At 40.1% G+C, this 15,795-nt stretch overlaps 1 protein-coding gene across 1 annotated transcript in view; it reads right to left on the bottom strand.

Annotated features, from left to right (window-relative positions):
* Nucleotides 1–15,795, bottom strand: part of LOC126235383 (protein gooseberry-like) — a 257,204-nt gene that overhangs the window by 112,951 nt on the left and 128,458 nt on the right. Inside the window, exon 2 of the mRNA XM_049944106.1 lies at nt 2,057–2,370. Within this exon, the coding sequence (XP_049800063.1) occupies nt 2,057–2,370 (314 nt within the window). The remainder of the gene's footprint in view (nt 1–2,056; nt 2,371–15,795) is intronic.

Below are 15,795 nucleotides of genomic sequence, written 5' to 3'. Positions count from 1 at the left end.
CCTGCTGTATTCTATATTACAGTTTTCCCTAAATTTTTGTCCCTTTTACTGGAAATGTATAAGGTATCTCTATCATTTTAGATGTATATTAGCATAAGGGTAGCATACGTTAACTGTAAAAAATGTTAAATCTTCAATAGTTTCGGAGAAAACGTGTCATTTGCTGAAAATGCCATCGAAATCGTGTATCCATTCTCTCGTGTACGTGGTTGACACACTCCAGCTTTTATGGTATCTTGTTGCCTTAATGAATGAGCTAGAGTCACCATCACCAATGAATTGCATGTGGCGAATCCCTCGTTTTTATAGAGAGCGATGAAGATTGTTTACATCTGAGGTACATTTAATTTCTCCGCTAGAGCCTGTACACTCCTTGGTGCACTTTGGTTCATGCTGAGTCTTGTTGTCTGGATTTGAGGTAGCAATACTGCATCCACGGCAGTGCCTGCATAAAATTCCTACATCTCGAATCTTGTCAATACTTGTGGCAGCTCCACAGGAGTTGAAAAACTGATGGCCCCTCTTCTGCCATCAAATACAATTTTTAGGTCAGTAGTGTCTTGCTGTCTCTATTTTCCTCAGGTAAATCCTGTGCTGCAGTTTTAATTGATTCTTTTGCTACTTTCACACATTGTCTAGTAAAATGTCTCTGTGTTTCGATGTGCTTGTAGTGGAGCGTGGTATATTCATTACACAACAAATATTTCTCCATCAGTTGGCCCTTTCCCAGCGCACCTCAGTCCATAAAAATACAAACTACTCTATAGGTGGGACAACCACAGTTCAAATCGCACATGACTGACAGAATTGGAACTTTCGTAACATAATATTACGCAAGGTGTTATCAGGAAATTACAATTAAAATAAATGAAAGCCCATATGACCGCATTAGCTGTTTATTGTAGCACTTTCAAAGACCTTCTTTGAAAAAACTACAATAAACAAGTAATGCAATCATATGGTTTCTCATTGTTCCATTTCTATCAACCATACAAACAGCTTACGTTTGACTCAAATAAATCATTATCTTTGCAATTTTCTGAAGTAAAATATTAATTATGGCTTTTACGATTCTCAAGTGAAATTGTCACGCTACAAAATAAGCCATATGTTTGAGAGACATCTGCACTTATGTTTATTTTCCCTCTACACTAATTAAAATTTGTAAATTCATTGAACACTGAACCGACAATACTGAAATCTCTAATGATCTTAATTCTTTATCATTCCCATTTCACTTATTTGAATCCAGTTTATCACATTTCGCAAGTTTCTTTTTGGAGGAGGTTCGAAGGTATAGTAGAGGTTGAAGCTGAAGTACTCGTTGAACTTTTATCCCTAACCTCACTCGCGATCTCTGACACACCAGTACAAGTTTTGCAGTACCGGTTTCCTTGGTTTCTCACTTACTCCAACATTTCTTTTGCTACCTTCATTATCAAATATAGCAATTAATACATTAGACCAATAGTACATTAAAACAACAGCACAAAGAATAAAATACTTAACATACATTAGACCAAGAACATCACGTACACAACGTAAACAACAATCAGAAATGTTATTCCAGACCTACCAACTCCTTCGCAAGGTAACTCACTGGAATTTAAATCAGACTACAGCCTTTCAGACCTTATGGTTCTCGAATACTAATTTTTAACTGATCAATGGTTTTTGAAATTCAAAACATGTCATATGCACATAATTAAATTAAATATTCTTCCAGTCGACTATATTTAATAAATCGTGCACCAAATTAATTACAAAATTCCAAATAATGTTTTCGCATTAAAAAAAAAAAAAGAAACGAAATGGTCCTTTAGTGACCATGATGAGCACTAGATGGTTACTTGACCTGTTACCTTCGTAACAAGATGCTGGTTCTGATGATGACTCACAAGATTCGAAATGCGGTCAAGACAGTTATGACTAACAAGATTTATCATGAAAGCAGGAACTTTAGTTGCTAGCGTAAAATTTCGCTTAGAGCTGAAGACACGCAGAACAGAGAATTTGCGACGTGAGGGCACTGCAGCCGTACCTGTGGGTCGCCTACCTTGATGAGGCGGTCGCGGATCTCCCAGCTGAAGATGCCCGGGTTGGCCTTCTTGTAGTCGTCGATGCGCGCCTCCACCTCGGGCGTGGCGACGCGCGGCTTGGAGCCGCCGATGACGCCGGGCCGTATGGAGCCGGTCTCCTGGTAGCGGTTGAGGATCTTGGAGACGCAGCCGTGCGACACTCGCAGCTGGCGGGAGATGACGCACGGCCGCACGCCGGCCGCCGCCATCTCGACGATCTTCAGCCGGATGTGGTTGGGCAGCGGCCGCCCATTGATGAACACCCCTCCGAGCTGGTTCACGCGGCCCTGGCCTGAAATCCAGACAACAGCCCTTCGTCACGAAATTGAATCCAGTGCAGCTGACTACTTGGTATAATATCATACCTCCACAAAACTATTCGTGATGAGAAATTATTGATTTGTTCTTTGTTATGACTCAGCTTCGGCTTGTTTCACTTCTAAGAAGGAGCAATAAGTGTTTGATGAAGGGACGAAAGAGCTATGGGGAGACATAACATCGGGTGTCCCTCAAAGATCAATGTTAGGACCTCTGTTATTTTCCTAGTATAGGGTGTATCACAATTAATAGCGGGGAATGACGCGGATAAAATTATATAATAAAAGAAGCGAAAAGGGGATAAGGGTAGATTTTGGGATCTCCTGAGGGAAATGGAGATATTTTGTCAAAAGAGATGACACCATGTCACCTTGCTCAATGAGCAGGAAACAATGAGAAGCGTCCAATTTTGGGAGTTTACCGAAAGCCACATAACTAAGAAAAATAAAGGGCTTTCAGAGGTCAAAAGAGGGACACGCAAAACCTTGTAACCAAAGGAACAAAAAGTGGATAATGGTAGATTCTGGGATCTCCTTGGGGAAACGGAGATATGTTATCATCAGAGTTCACCCCATGCCACCTTGCTCAATGAGTAGGTAGCAACGAGAATCACCCAATTTTAGATTTCCGAAAGCCAACTAACTAATAAAAATAAAGGGCTTTCAGAGGTCTAAACGGCACGTCAAACCTATGGCTGTATGTACTTCTGTACTATGGCTCACTGAGAACAAAATTCATAGCTCACGAACCAAGCTAATTTTCCAGAAGCCACTGACAGTTCATATATTTGTACTAGTATGAACACGAAACCTATGTTACATATGTTTCTATAATAAACAGTTATAAGATTTTATAAGTCGGTTTTTACGTTGTAATTTCTTGAGCTCGTCACATTGGTTCGTAATTTCAACCAATAAGTTACTTTTAGTAATGTAATCTAAGATGGAAGAGATAATTATGCAGTCAGTGTGCGATATGTATAACGCGTATCTTGTTTTAATATTAGTACAGATTTTAGGTTTCACACAGAAACAAATGTTATTAGTATATCAATTTATGCCACCTATATGTGGATTCTTCCTCCTGGTTTTAACATGATTACTGAATGTATCTTAGTATCTAAGGATGCCACTGTAATTTTATTTGTGACATATTTTTTTAAATGTAGTATACAAATGACAACAAAAAGTTATTACTGACCTCACATACTGAGGTTAGCGGCATGGAAATATTCGCAGCAAGCTCATTTTGACTGTTTGTTGTCTGTAATGGCAATGTGGTAACCACGTGCAGTATTATTTACGAAGAGTCACCATAACTTGAATATGGCACGTAAATTCATGGTTTAAAAGGTGCTGTATTTGTAACCTGGTTTTATTTAATATTTTAATGTCTGATTCTCATTATATTCATATTCATGTGGCACACAAAATAGCTCCACAGTAGCTGAATCGATCTTCAATAAACAGATTAAAGATTGACGACCGAAGCTGCTCTTCCTCCTATCTTGGAAGCAAAAACTTTCCAGTAAATTTGGGTCCGCAATTGAGCCTCTGCGGGATAATGGCGAATGTTTGGTTACCTGGGCGGATTAGGTGGAGTTTATCAATTTATATTTGTAAATATTCATTCATAAACATATTGCTGATAAATAAAACTGTAGTCCTCTATACAACTGTGACAAAACGTAAAAAAAAAAACATAGAATGTTTGTTGTTACTTCCTTACACTCCTTTTGTGGGGCAGCCAAATAACTATTAAAAAGTGTAAGCAAACGCTATCTTACTCATTTGTCAGCTGAAAAGTCTCTGATATGCGGGTGTCAGGTGTTTGTCAAGTTCTCTGTTTTCCATTAGTGCCAACAGTTTAATTTTTGCAGAATCTTAAACTGCCGTGTTTATTAGATACTTTTCTCATTTCTTACAGCCATTCTCCAACAATAAACAAATCACGATTCTAGGACACACTGTTAAGAATATGTGGACTTAAAAGCGAAAAAGCTCCTTCATGGTTTCTCCAATATGGATAATTTTGGAATACAGAAATTGTGGCATGATCATACAAGCTCTAATGCATACTCTGTGACGCATCATATGTCTGTATTTCTCTTCGGAAAAAGTTAGAGTACCTCATATTTCGAGAAAAATAAACGCTCCTGTATCTGGGCAGGTCGGATCGTTACTGAGATGGAAAATATTCGCTCTATTTGGTTGTTATCATTTACCAAAAATATTTTTTCCGATATCTTAGACTGTTTATTATGTATATCAAATGTTCACCATACACTATTCACACAGCACGTTCACCTTTCGAAAAAAAAAGTCATATTCTTCGAACATTAAATCAGATCGATAAAAATTCCAGCTCATCTTGTAACAGAGTGAACTGTTGAAAAGCATGTTTGATGCAAATAAACTTCATTAGGAAAAGTACAACACATGCAGAACTCGATATTTACCAGGGAAACTTTTAATGAGAAAGAAACGCATACTGATTATTTAACATTCAGAACATCAAACGACTCGAAATATCAATTGACAGGAACCACACAGCTTTCGTATTACTTGAAAAGTCTTACCCTGAGCTACGTGTACAGTTAAAACATCTAAATTACTGCAAAACTTAATTTGTGCACCGTCCGTTACTAAGTCGACGGCTATAATTCTGTCGTATACATTGCTCAGTTTTCGGTGATTTACGAATATTTTAGGATCATACAATAATGGTACTTTGTATAGTATTGTGTCTTACACTACTTCCTGCATGTTCTTAGAGCTTAAAAAAAGACAGTCTAGTACATTAGTGAAAACAACAAAAAACCCTTTTGAAATGCCCAAAGAATGTTTTCTTTTAACTGAGAATGTAACAAGGAGGTACAGTTATTTACATAGTAGGAAGTTCTGACTTCGTGGAAAAATGGAAGCGTTAATTAGTGGAGAAATCAATAATGTCGGAATACTGAATTGCCCTGTGAGATGTTTGCTTTGTGGAAATCACTTTAGCTGGAAGCTACTACAGTGAGCTAAAAATTAAGGAGTCTATGAAATATTAGGATGGCAGCTAACTGGCAGGTATAATTTTATGCTTATTTTGTGTGTTTGTGTGTGTGTGTGTGTGTGTGTGTGTGTGTGTGTGTGTGTCATACGAATCGATTTTCGATCGAAAACAGACTTTGTGCAAGAAGCGAACACTGCTATTATATATTTTCTAAGATGGAATGGCTTCTGCCACGAAGTATCAAGCCCATCGCAGACATTAATTATGTGTGTGATAAACAGAATCACAGTGCAATGAAAAATAACTCTGTCGCTGATTTGAAACTGCGTGATCAAACAATTTCTCGTAGCGTGCACTAATGAACTATTGAAATTCATTCGCTGTGACGTCATCCCACAGGTTAAATCTTAAGAGGACGGAGGTTCCGAATGCAGTATCAGTAAGATCTTAAGGACGGGCGTGGACCGCAGTTCCGCTATGAACGAGCGTCTGAAGACCTTTAAGTATTGGGAGTTGACACTCTGGGATCAGATAGCGTCCGACTAGGCGCGCCACCATTAGCGTATCATGCGGAACATCTCCCATCATTTGTATCCTTCTCAGAATAACAGTTATTGTGTCTTTGCATGATTTTATACGCCTGGTTCCGAGACAGAATTAATGAACTCTCTTTAAAGCGGAGATTCACTTGGGGGGGGGGGGGGCAGTCAGTGTCCTCAACAACTCAGAGGAAGACAGCTGGCCACAAAAAGACAGACACAAAATTATCACACTCTCATCCTTTTCAGAAGACGAGATACTACATTCACTGCTGAATAGCTAGTAACATAACGATTAAGACGTCGGCTTCAAAGGCCGGTGTTTCCGTACAGTCTTCAAAATTTGCTCGATGATCCAACAGTGCATCCCTAAATATGTTTCGTAGAACATTGAAGTTCCTTCAGAATTTTTACAGTCATTTATACAATCAAATAATTTCAGCAGCCCTAGTTAATGTAATGAAAGTTTACCTAGAATTTCCCAGCTTGCTCAAGAACCATAAATGGCATGCAAAGCATCGTTAAGGCAACAAATGAGCAATTTCTTGAGAACTGCTCAAGGCAAGTAGTTTGGGAATAGCTATAACAAAACACGGCACTCTAAACACCATGACGTTCGGCGGTTCTTTGTATGTTTCCAGCCACTATAAATTGAATGTTGCGTCCATAAAGAATCCTTTGTCGGATCGGCGTTAAATACAAATAATGTTTACATTTACGTAGCATATACAGTTTACGATCACCTGCCAATAAATCAAAACATAGCCGGTTAAGTGAAATATTTCGTTTCCTTTCACTTAATAAGACAGTATGAAACTTCTCATTTTACTGAAAGAAATGATTACATACAGTAAAGCGTACTTAATCTCAGTCACGTTCACACACTGCCTTCTTTTTTTACCGCTCTCTTGTCGGTCTACACAACACACTACTTTGAGAGTTATAGGAACCTTCGCTCGTTCAACAAAGTTTTCCACTGCATCTCGTTTCCTTCAGTGATGTTATTCAGCTGTCTTACACCATCTGTGGTAACGCATTAATGGCTTTCATATGAAAGACGATAAAAAATTACTTGTACATGCGCATACAATCGACGTGCAGCTGTAAATCGGATATGAAATAACTAGTTATAATCTCATGTTCGAAACACAAAAAAATCTTCATGAAATTCTTGATACTTTTGTCGTCCTGGGCCATGAAATTTCCAAAGCAGTAAGCAATACCTACAACAGCGCTTTTATTCAAATAAATCCTTACACAAGACGTCTATTCAAGTCCGAAGAAGAATTACATTAACGTCTGTTTATAGCCATAGATGAAAGCGGGGTATACAAACCAAGCACAGGAAAGTTTTATGGTTCCTGCAAGATTTTATGGCAGAGCAGTTGCGTTTATTTCATGCGAAGTTTGTCATTCCATGAGAACCATGAGCTCTCGACAGTAATTCGAAAAGAGGGGTGCTGCGCAAGGCAGTGTTACATGTCAAGTAGTCGACTCAGTAAAAGATTAACGATTGCCTTCACTGTATTTAGAGTAAAACTTTCCTGGAGAACGTGTTAAATAACAAAGGTAATATGGGCTTATGTTTGTCACCTACAAGACGTCAATGCGATACCAGTGGAACATGATTGCTGTTATATCCGTTTTATTCACTCTACCTAGGACATAAAAAAAAGAAACTGAAGAACCAGCTCCTATTTTTCGAGGTAGTATTACTAGAATGATGTTCAACCATATTCAGTTAATGTTTAACCGTAGTGAAAACAATCATCATTACTTTTTATTGATACTTTCATTTCTAGTTTGATATTCCTCAAAACAGGGTTGTCCTTCTGACTTAAACGCTTGAGCTGCTGATGAAGTGACAGTGGACACACTTCCACAATGTGAAATTCTGCTGTGAAATACCCTCCGCATCGTAGCGTTCAAAATAGGTGTTTCATGTCGGGGGAAAGACTCCCGCATTTCCTGACAAAAAAGAAAAGCCGAAGTGTCAGGCTAAAACAACTATATAAACTTCTTTTTTGTCAGGAACCAATCTTCAGGTATACAAGCATCACGATGTAATCTTCTCTTAGGGCATTTTAAAAATGTTTTTGCCAGTTTTTCTCGGGGAAAACTTCATTTAGCTTTTCTTTTTCTTTTCATTAAAAGTAAGGGTCTTGTACCTCTGAACTATTTTCAGATTTCCTCCTCTAGCCAGCCCAGTAAAGAAGTTTAACATACTGTACTTTCTTATACATTTTCAAAAGATAGCATTCACTTCATGCACGCTGCAGTATTTTTGTGAAATTACAAAAATTACTTCGGGAAAGTGAGGGTTTTCCAAATTCGAAAAAGTGTTTCAAGGTACAACATGGTCACGTACCTAGGAAAAGAAACTATACACAAATTTAAGCGCTGCAATTGAGAAAATCTTGTCAGTACTGTGTTTAATAATATATGTGTTACATTATTAATGTACTACGCATCAGTCATCAGTATGCGAAATCAGATTGAGTGAAAGCATTATCAAAAGTCAGTTACAAGTAAAAAATGTATTGAAATAGAAGCTACTGGCAACTAATACAAATTTCTACTTTCAAGAAATTGAAATCTGTTAAGACATTGAAGAAATTCAATTAATTTCCGAATATCATGTGGTTCATGATAGAAGACCTCCGTTTCAACGTACAAGATGGTGGTACACGACCAACAAAATACTGCATAACTCTCAAGACGTTATTTAACTAGTTTTAAACATATGAGGTATTTTACTCACCATAAAGCTCTGTAACTGAGGAATTAGCATGTCCTACAAATTGCTGTCACGCAGTTATTATGTAGAACTTAAATACGTAGGACTTTTAATATTTACAATCGCTGCACAAATCACAAACTCGAGTCTCACAGCAACAAAAACAGTAGAAATGCTGGGAACTGCTTATTGTGGTTTCTAATGCGCTTTCCTTCATGTGATTCCAAACTAGGTCACTAGATTGACCCACTGATTCGGAAATATCATGAGTTCCTGGGTACACTATCTTCCAGGTACTACAATTTCCCCTTGATATTACTGATTTCTACTTATGTAGGCCATTTATAGAAAAAACTACATACTCTCTCAAGAAGGAAGGTTGTCAACTAAGTGCTACAGTTACCCTAAATATATTTGCATTGAACGAACTTTCAACATCGATTTTAAAAATCAGGTAAACCCCGTTTCCACCACAGATTTTCTATCATAGATCTTCAGTATCGTAACTGAAGGGAGATTACTGACTAGCTTCGGAGCCAGATTTTTCACCAACGGGGCCTTGATAAATACGTGAAACATGTGGGACAATATCATCTTGTGACAAGACAGGACAGAATGTTCTTCTTCTTTTTCACTTCATGAAGGAGGCTATACAGCCAACGAAATGTAAAATAAAAATTTTTACATGTCTAAAATAGTAAGCAGAAGAAACAGTAGGGATTTAACCATTTCTCCGTCCTGGTTTCGTTATCTACAAATTACCCTCACATACCTTGGCAATAAATGGTTTAGATCCCTACTTCATCTGATGTAACTTCGCGATCACGAAAAGTGTTGCACGCTTAGTAGTTCCATAATGTACAGAATTACTCGCCTTTTAAATTAGTTAACACGGACTGAATGAGGTATTAGTGACCAAAAGTCAAACGTTTGGGAAACGTGACAAAGCTGAAGATAAAATACGACAAGTTATTACATTTAACCAACTATCGTAACTTAAGACAAAGTTCAGTTACAGCCACTCATAAGCTGCGCAATCACTGAAAAATTGAAAATACAGCGTTACTATTTGAGACAGTCACTACGAAACATTTCCATACCTCAAAATGAAAAATTCACACATCCCTGTGCAAACCTGGCCACATATGTGAGGTACACCGCCAGCACAGTATTTCTGTTTCTTTACAAAACTGTTAATGTGTAGATATACCAGCAGCCTCCAGAACGAATTGCTATTCCTTTACAACCAGTTTAGATTTTTCAGATCATCTTCAGGTAGAAACATCAGTGTAGTTGGAGATGGGCTAAATGACTGAAGTGGGCTATAAAAGAAAAGCTGTCCACCTAGTAGCTGCAGGGGTTTGTCCATACAGTGTAAGTTTTATACAGTACTTATAAGCAGCGGAATACCAGTTAGTAAAAATGTTTGTTTCTTTAATACTGCATTTCACATTGCTCGTAGTGCATTTAAGGGCGAAACATTCTTATTATGTATATCTATTAACACAGCAAATTATGTTATGTGGACTTGGCCAACAGACGTGTGAAATCTTTATCACACTGTAGCTTGATATGTCAGCCAACAAGTCTTAACCGTAGGAGAAACAATGTATTTGTGTTCAGAAAGCCTAGTGCCCTTCCATTATGATTGTCTTGTTCAAGTACTGGCGAGACGAATCGAAATGGGACCCAATTGTGTACCAGCAAATTGTAGGTATTGGCTTGCTGACAGGATTATCAACAGCAGTGCTAATATTATTAGTTTCGCTTTACGTCTTGGTTCTAGTTGCTTTGTCGTATCTGTCGGCTATTTTTGGCAAATCTGAAATGATGAGAAAGGCACTGCAAAGGAAATCGTGATGTGTCGTATCTAACAAGTTGCGATATCGCGATACGAAGCACAAATAATTATCGTCCACCAGTGTCATTGGCTGTGAATTTCCAGAGATTACAGGCCAGTAAAGCAGTTGGAACAACAACGTTAGTTAATTTTTGTAAACAGCACGTACAGATTCTGATCAGGACTCTTCCATTGCTTATTGCACATTGTAACAAAAACGCGATTAGTGCACAAAATTCCCTGCTGTAATTTATAAGTCTTACATCCCTTGAATGACATCATTGTCGACTATGACTGTTAAAATTATTTGTGCATGAAATCCACAATTACAATTTCAGTTATGTAGCAATAAATATATTGTGATTTTGTGCTTCAGCACATGTTAAAAATTTTAAAAACATGTAGCTAATATATACGAGTATCTAAATATCACATTCCTAAAGGTATTTTTAAAAATTCTTACATGCGCTGAAGCACAAAATTTTTCCACAGTCTACAAGAAAGTGAGCAAAATTTTAATAGTAGATTTTGTGAATAAATAGTTTTAGGAATCGTAGACGACGGTAATGCCTTTCGGTTCTATATGACTCTGAACTCCTGCCACGAAAACTTAAAGAGTCTTATTACGTGCGTACAATCACTGGCCTCTGTAAATAAATCTGAAGCCTGGAAAAAGACATAAGATCGTATAAGTATAAAACGGCAAAGCTGACATCACCCCGAATGTTGAATTGCGCACCACATCGGTTGCCTAGGTGGAGGTGGTATCCCGTTGCCTTCCTTCGGTCTTTCAACTGCCTCATCCAGCTAGTTATGTGGTGATTCAAAGCTTAAACTGCACTCCGAAACTTGCATATTTCACATTAACGGACATTGCTAGAGGAGAAAAAAATGATTACAGTAAAAATCCTAGTACCGACCAGGGATCGAAGCCATGACCTTCCGCTCTATTAGTACTTTACTACCTTTTTCCACGAAATTTAATTTCATAAGTAAGATATTTCACATAATTTCTTTACAATAACAAAATAAACTCACTACGTGAATAATTTTGTACGCTGTAAACACATTCACAGTTAAGTTTTCAGTAACGAAATTTTGGAAGTACTTCTACTTATTATTTGTCTTTTTTGTCATTTATGAGGAGGGAGTCTATAACCATAGTTCATTTGTAGCATATTCACATTTTTATCGTTTCCTTTCGACGGTGATTCTTCTTTTTCATTTTGTACTGCGTTTATTTTATAATTTGCTAATACGGCATAATTACTATCAAGAATATTGCGATGTTTCCGTTGTATTTCTGTAATTTGTAATGTTCCCTACTACTGTAAAACTAGTCATCTATCAGACTTGCCTCTTTCTTTTTCTCGATGCCACGTTGTATGTACAGTTTGCCAGTAACCAGCTGTGTGCATTTCTTTCTTTCTTTTTTTACAAAAAAAAGCAGTAAATCTTCTTCGATTATTCTGTGATGCGATGATCTCATTTTATTAGCAAATTTTTCGTTCGTACGTACCCACATCGTTGGTATTTGACAACGTAACAGTCTGTTATTTTTTGTGTCTTGCAAATTGTATGACGGTCCATGGCTGGGAGACAAAGTTCTGTATCGAGTAATTTGGTTTTTGTTGTGATCTCTCTATACGCCATTTTGGACTACACCGAGCAAACATTGCAGCTAATCAATAGGTTTTGAATATTAGGCCTGGCCTGTTTCCAGTTTCTGTTTTCTATCATTGAATTGCACAATATAGGTTTATAGTCGTTAACTTTCGATTTATGGTTCTGTAGACGCAGCTGTGTTCCATAAATAACGTTCGGTAGTGATGTGGATAGCGTTGTTGCATATGAATTTGTTACTGAGTGACGAGTATTCAATTAGGCGGCTCAATATGCACTTCAGGGTCTCCCAGCCAACCATGCCTGTAAGACTTTACTGTTACAGGGTAGCAAAAAACTATTTGTGTGTCAATAACGGAAGTAAAAAGACGCGACAATATCGAATGCATATGCTACAAAATTTGGTCACTACTTTTACAGACCTACTTTTAGATCGCAGTCGATTGATACTTCTACTGCGCCGGCACGGTAGCTCAGCGTGTTCGATCAGAGGGCTGCTCGCCCTATGTAATAAAAAAAAAACTGAGTAAAGGAATCAACGATCAACTTGAACGGATGTCTTATGACGTTCGCCCAGACCAAACGCAACGAACAATACCGAACAAAATGCAAAAAATTAAAAAAAATGGTCAGCGTGACGGATTGTCAATCCTCTGGGCCCCGGTTCGATTTCCGGCTGGCTCGAGGAATTTTCTCCGCCCAGCGACTGGGTGTTGTGCTGTACTCATAATCATCCTTTCATCCTCATCGACTGCAGGTCGCCGAAGTGGCGTCAAATTGAAAGACCGGCACCCGGCGAACGGTCTGCCCGACGGGGGGCCCTAGTCATAAGATAAAATAAAAAAATAAATAAATAAAATTAAATAACTTCCGATCATAGAACATACACTGCTGAAAACAAAATTATTTCGCCTGGAAGGACGATTTTAACCTGATGATGGCATATGTCGCCTGGTGGATAGTATACGTGCTGATAATCGTTTGAACGTTGTCCTCCAACAGCTGGCGTAGTGGCATAGCTACCAGAGCGCCATCTATGTCTCCCCTTTAATAGGGAATACTAACTGCGAAAAGACTCAGTGTAGTGCAAACGTGGGAAGCCCGCAGGCAACGGTGGCACGGAGCCGCACTCGTGCTTCCTACAGCCAATTGAATGAGTCTGAAAGAATGAGTTTGAAAGGGGTGAAATTGTGCCCTTGCGAGTGGCGGGATGGTCCTTTCGGAGAACTGCCACACAAGTTGGACGTGCTGCGCCAGTGGTCACGTGAACATTCTGACACTCGTCTGGACGTCCACGCATCACAGACGCCCGCCAGGGTCGTATTGTAAGGGCAGCGGCGGCAGATGGAAATGTACCGGAGAACAGATAAGAGGGCTTGTGAGCTCAGACTTAACACGAAGTCTACGGGCTCCTACATCTCTAGGCCGTCTTCCACTCACGCCACAGCATCAACGTACACGGCTCGACTTGACCCGTCAGAGAATCTCTTGGAACAGCGCGCCGTGATCTTCAGCGATGAAAACAGATTCTGCCTACATGGAAGTGATAGTCGTTTGCGCTTACGAACGTACACCTGGTGAGCGCTGTCTCGTAGGGTGAATTCGTCCAAGACACACTGCCCCCACCCCAGGCCTTACAGTCTGGGGTGCAATAAGCTACAACTCTCGTTCACCTGTGGTGTTAGTGGAGGGGACGCCAATCATCACTCGGTACGTGCAAAATGTTGTTCGAGTCATTCTTTTGATGTTCTCGCATCATGAATGCCATAAGGATAATGCTCGCCCACACACTGCCAATGAAACTCAACGTGCTCTGCAAGAGGTCCAGCAACTTCCCTAGCCAGCGTGATATCCGAACTTGTCTCCAATCGATCATGTGAGAGGATGATGGGACAAGAGGTGACTCGTACGAATCGTCAGCCAACAACTCTTACAGAATTTTACGTGATGGTCCAACAGGTGGGGCATAACGTATACCAGGACAGTATACGCCATCTGCGCGATCGATTGGATCCCAGAGTTAGCACCAGCACTGACGCCTGTGGAGGCTCCACCACGTACTGGTATGAGTGTGTCAGCATGGGTCGATACGTGGTACCTCAGAACCGCTTGTACGACCGATTTGTAAGTGTAATCCTTTCATATACTCCATATACAGTGATGCACCATTAAATCTAGAGTGAACTGGAGTCCTCTAGAAGGAGGTACTAATTTTTTTTTCCGGCAGTGTATTTTTCATGAAATGAGCAATGGATTTTGTCATAATATCTAGTACTTCTAAATCGCTACTACCGAGCCACCAGGCCGGCTATCGTATAGGTAGCTGCAGCCATATACAATGATATGATCCTTAATACCAGTAGAGGAACCCGGCTACAGAAGCGTAGCATCCGAGACCCGCGCTGAATTTCTCTGAAGCACCTGTCAGGCCACATCCTCTTAAGTACACCGAACGGGAGCGCAACGTGTGCAGCGCGGAGTGGGAGAGTGCGATGACCCGTGACACGACACAACACGCCGCGCCCCGCGCGGCCGCGCACACAGGGCGAAGCACGCGTGCCTGGACACCACAACTTGGCGCAGCCGCTGAAAGAGGACCACCGGCGGCGAGTTTCCGCGCGGCCGCACCGCTGCCGGCGCCAAAGGCGGCCGTGTTTGCGGAGGCCCGCGACCCCCGCCCTGCGCTGAATGCGGCCGGCTGCCCGCCTCTTGTGCAGCACTTAGCAGTCCTTACTGGGGCACCGGACCGCGGACTGATCGCCTTTCCTCCGCGCGATTGTGTTCTCTCGATACTTAACCGGCGTAAAAGCTACCGCTTCCCTCAGCTCGAATGTGCACTGGACCAGTAGCGGCTCGATATTCTCCTCGCAGCTCCTCGGCACTAGTCCAGCTGACTGTCGTCTGTATGATAATGGTGGTAGTACAAGAATTCCGCTCTACCAAAACTACGGTTCGGTCCTTTGGGTACACTACATAAATGAGGTAGTAAATGGGGCAATAACGGTAGCATTGGTACCACTGGTAGGGAAAGATACATAGCCGGTCGGGGTGGCCGAGCGGTTCTAGGCGCTACAGTCTGGAACCGCGCGACCACTACGGTCGCAGGTTCGAATCCTGCCTCGGGCATGGATGTGTGTGATGTCCTTAGGTTAGTTAGGTTTAAGTAGTTCTAAGTTCTAGGGGACTGTTGACCTGAGAAGTTATGTCACATAGTGCTCAGAGCCATTCGAACCATTTTTGAGGGATACATAAATGAATGCCTAAGGGAGAAACTGGGAGCCGGCGACTTCTCTTTTTTTGTGCTTGTTTCGTTTTTTTGCTTTGCACATAATTAGAACCCCACGTAATTCAGTGTTAGTCCCGTTGTGTCTTTTTTATCCTTGCAGAATATAAATTGCATAAGTAACAAAAATTTATTGTTCGTGTAACTTCTGCGCTTTTCTGTAACCCAATGACTTACGGTTTACATGCATAAACATAAAAAAGCCAAATAATTGTTCTTATTTTGTACCCAATATAATGTACTTTATCATGAGTAAAGGCAAGAGTCTCCTGTTATAATTGATAAATCCGACAGTTGGTTATGAGTAACAGAAAAAAATGGTTCAAATGGCTCTGAGCACTATGGGACTTAACTTCTAAGGTCATCAGTCCCCTAGAACT

Source organism: Schistocerca nitens, chromosome 2 (assembly GCF_023898315.1).
Source record: "Schistocerca nitens isolate TAMUIC-IGC-003100 chromosome 2, iqSchNite1.1, whole genome shotgun sequence".
Classification (NCBI taxonomy): domain Eukaryota; kingdom Metazoa; phylum Arthropoda; class Insecta; order Orthoptera; family Acrididae; genus Schistocerca; species Schistocerca nitens.
The sequence above is the reverse complement of the archived record's forward strand: the minus strand, read 5'-3'. Positions and strand labels throughout refer to the sequence as shown.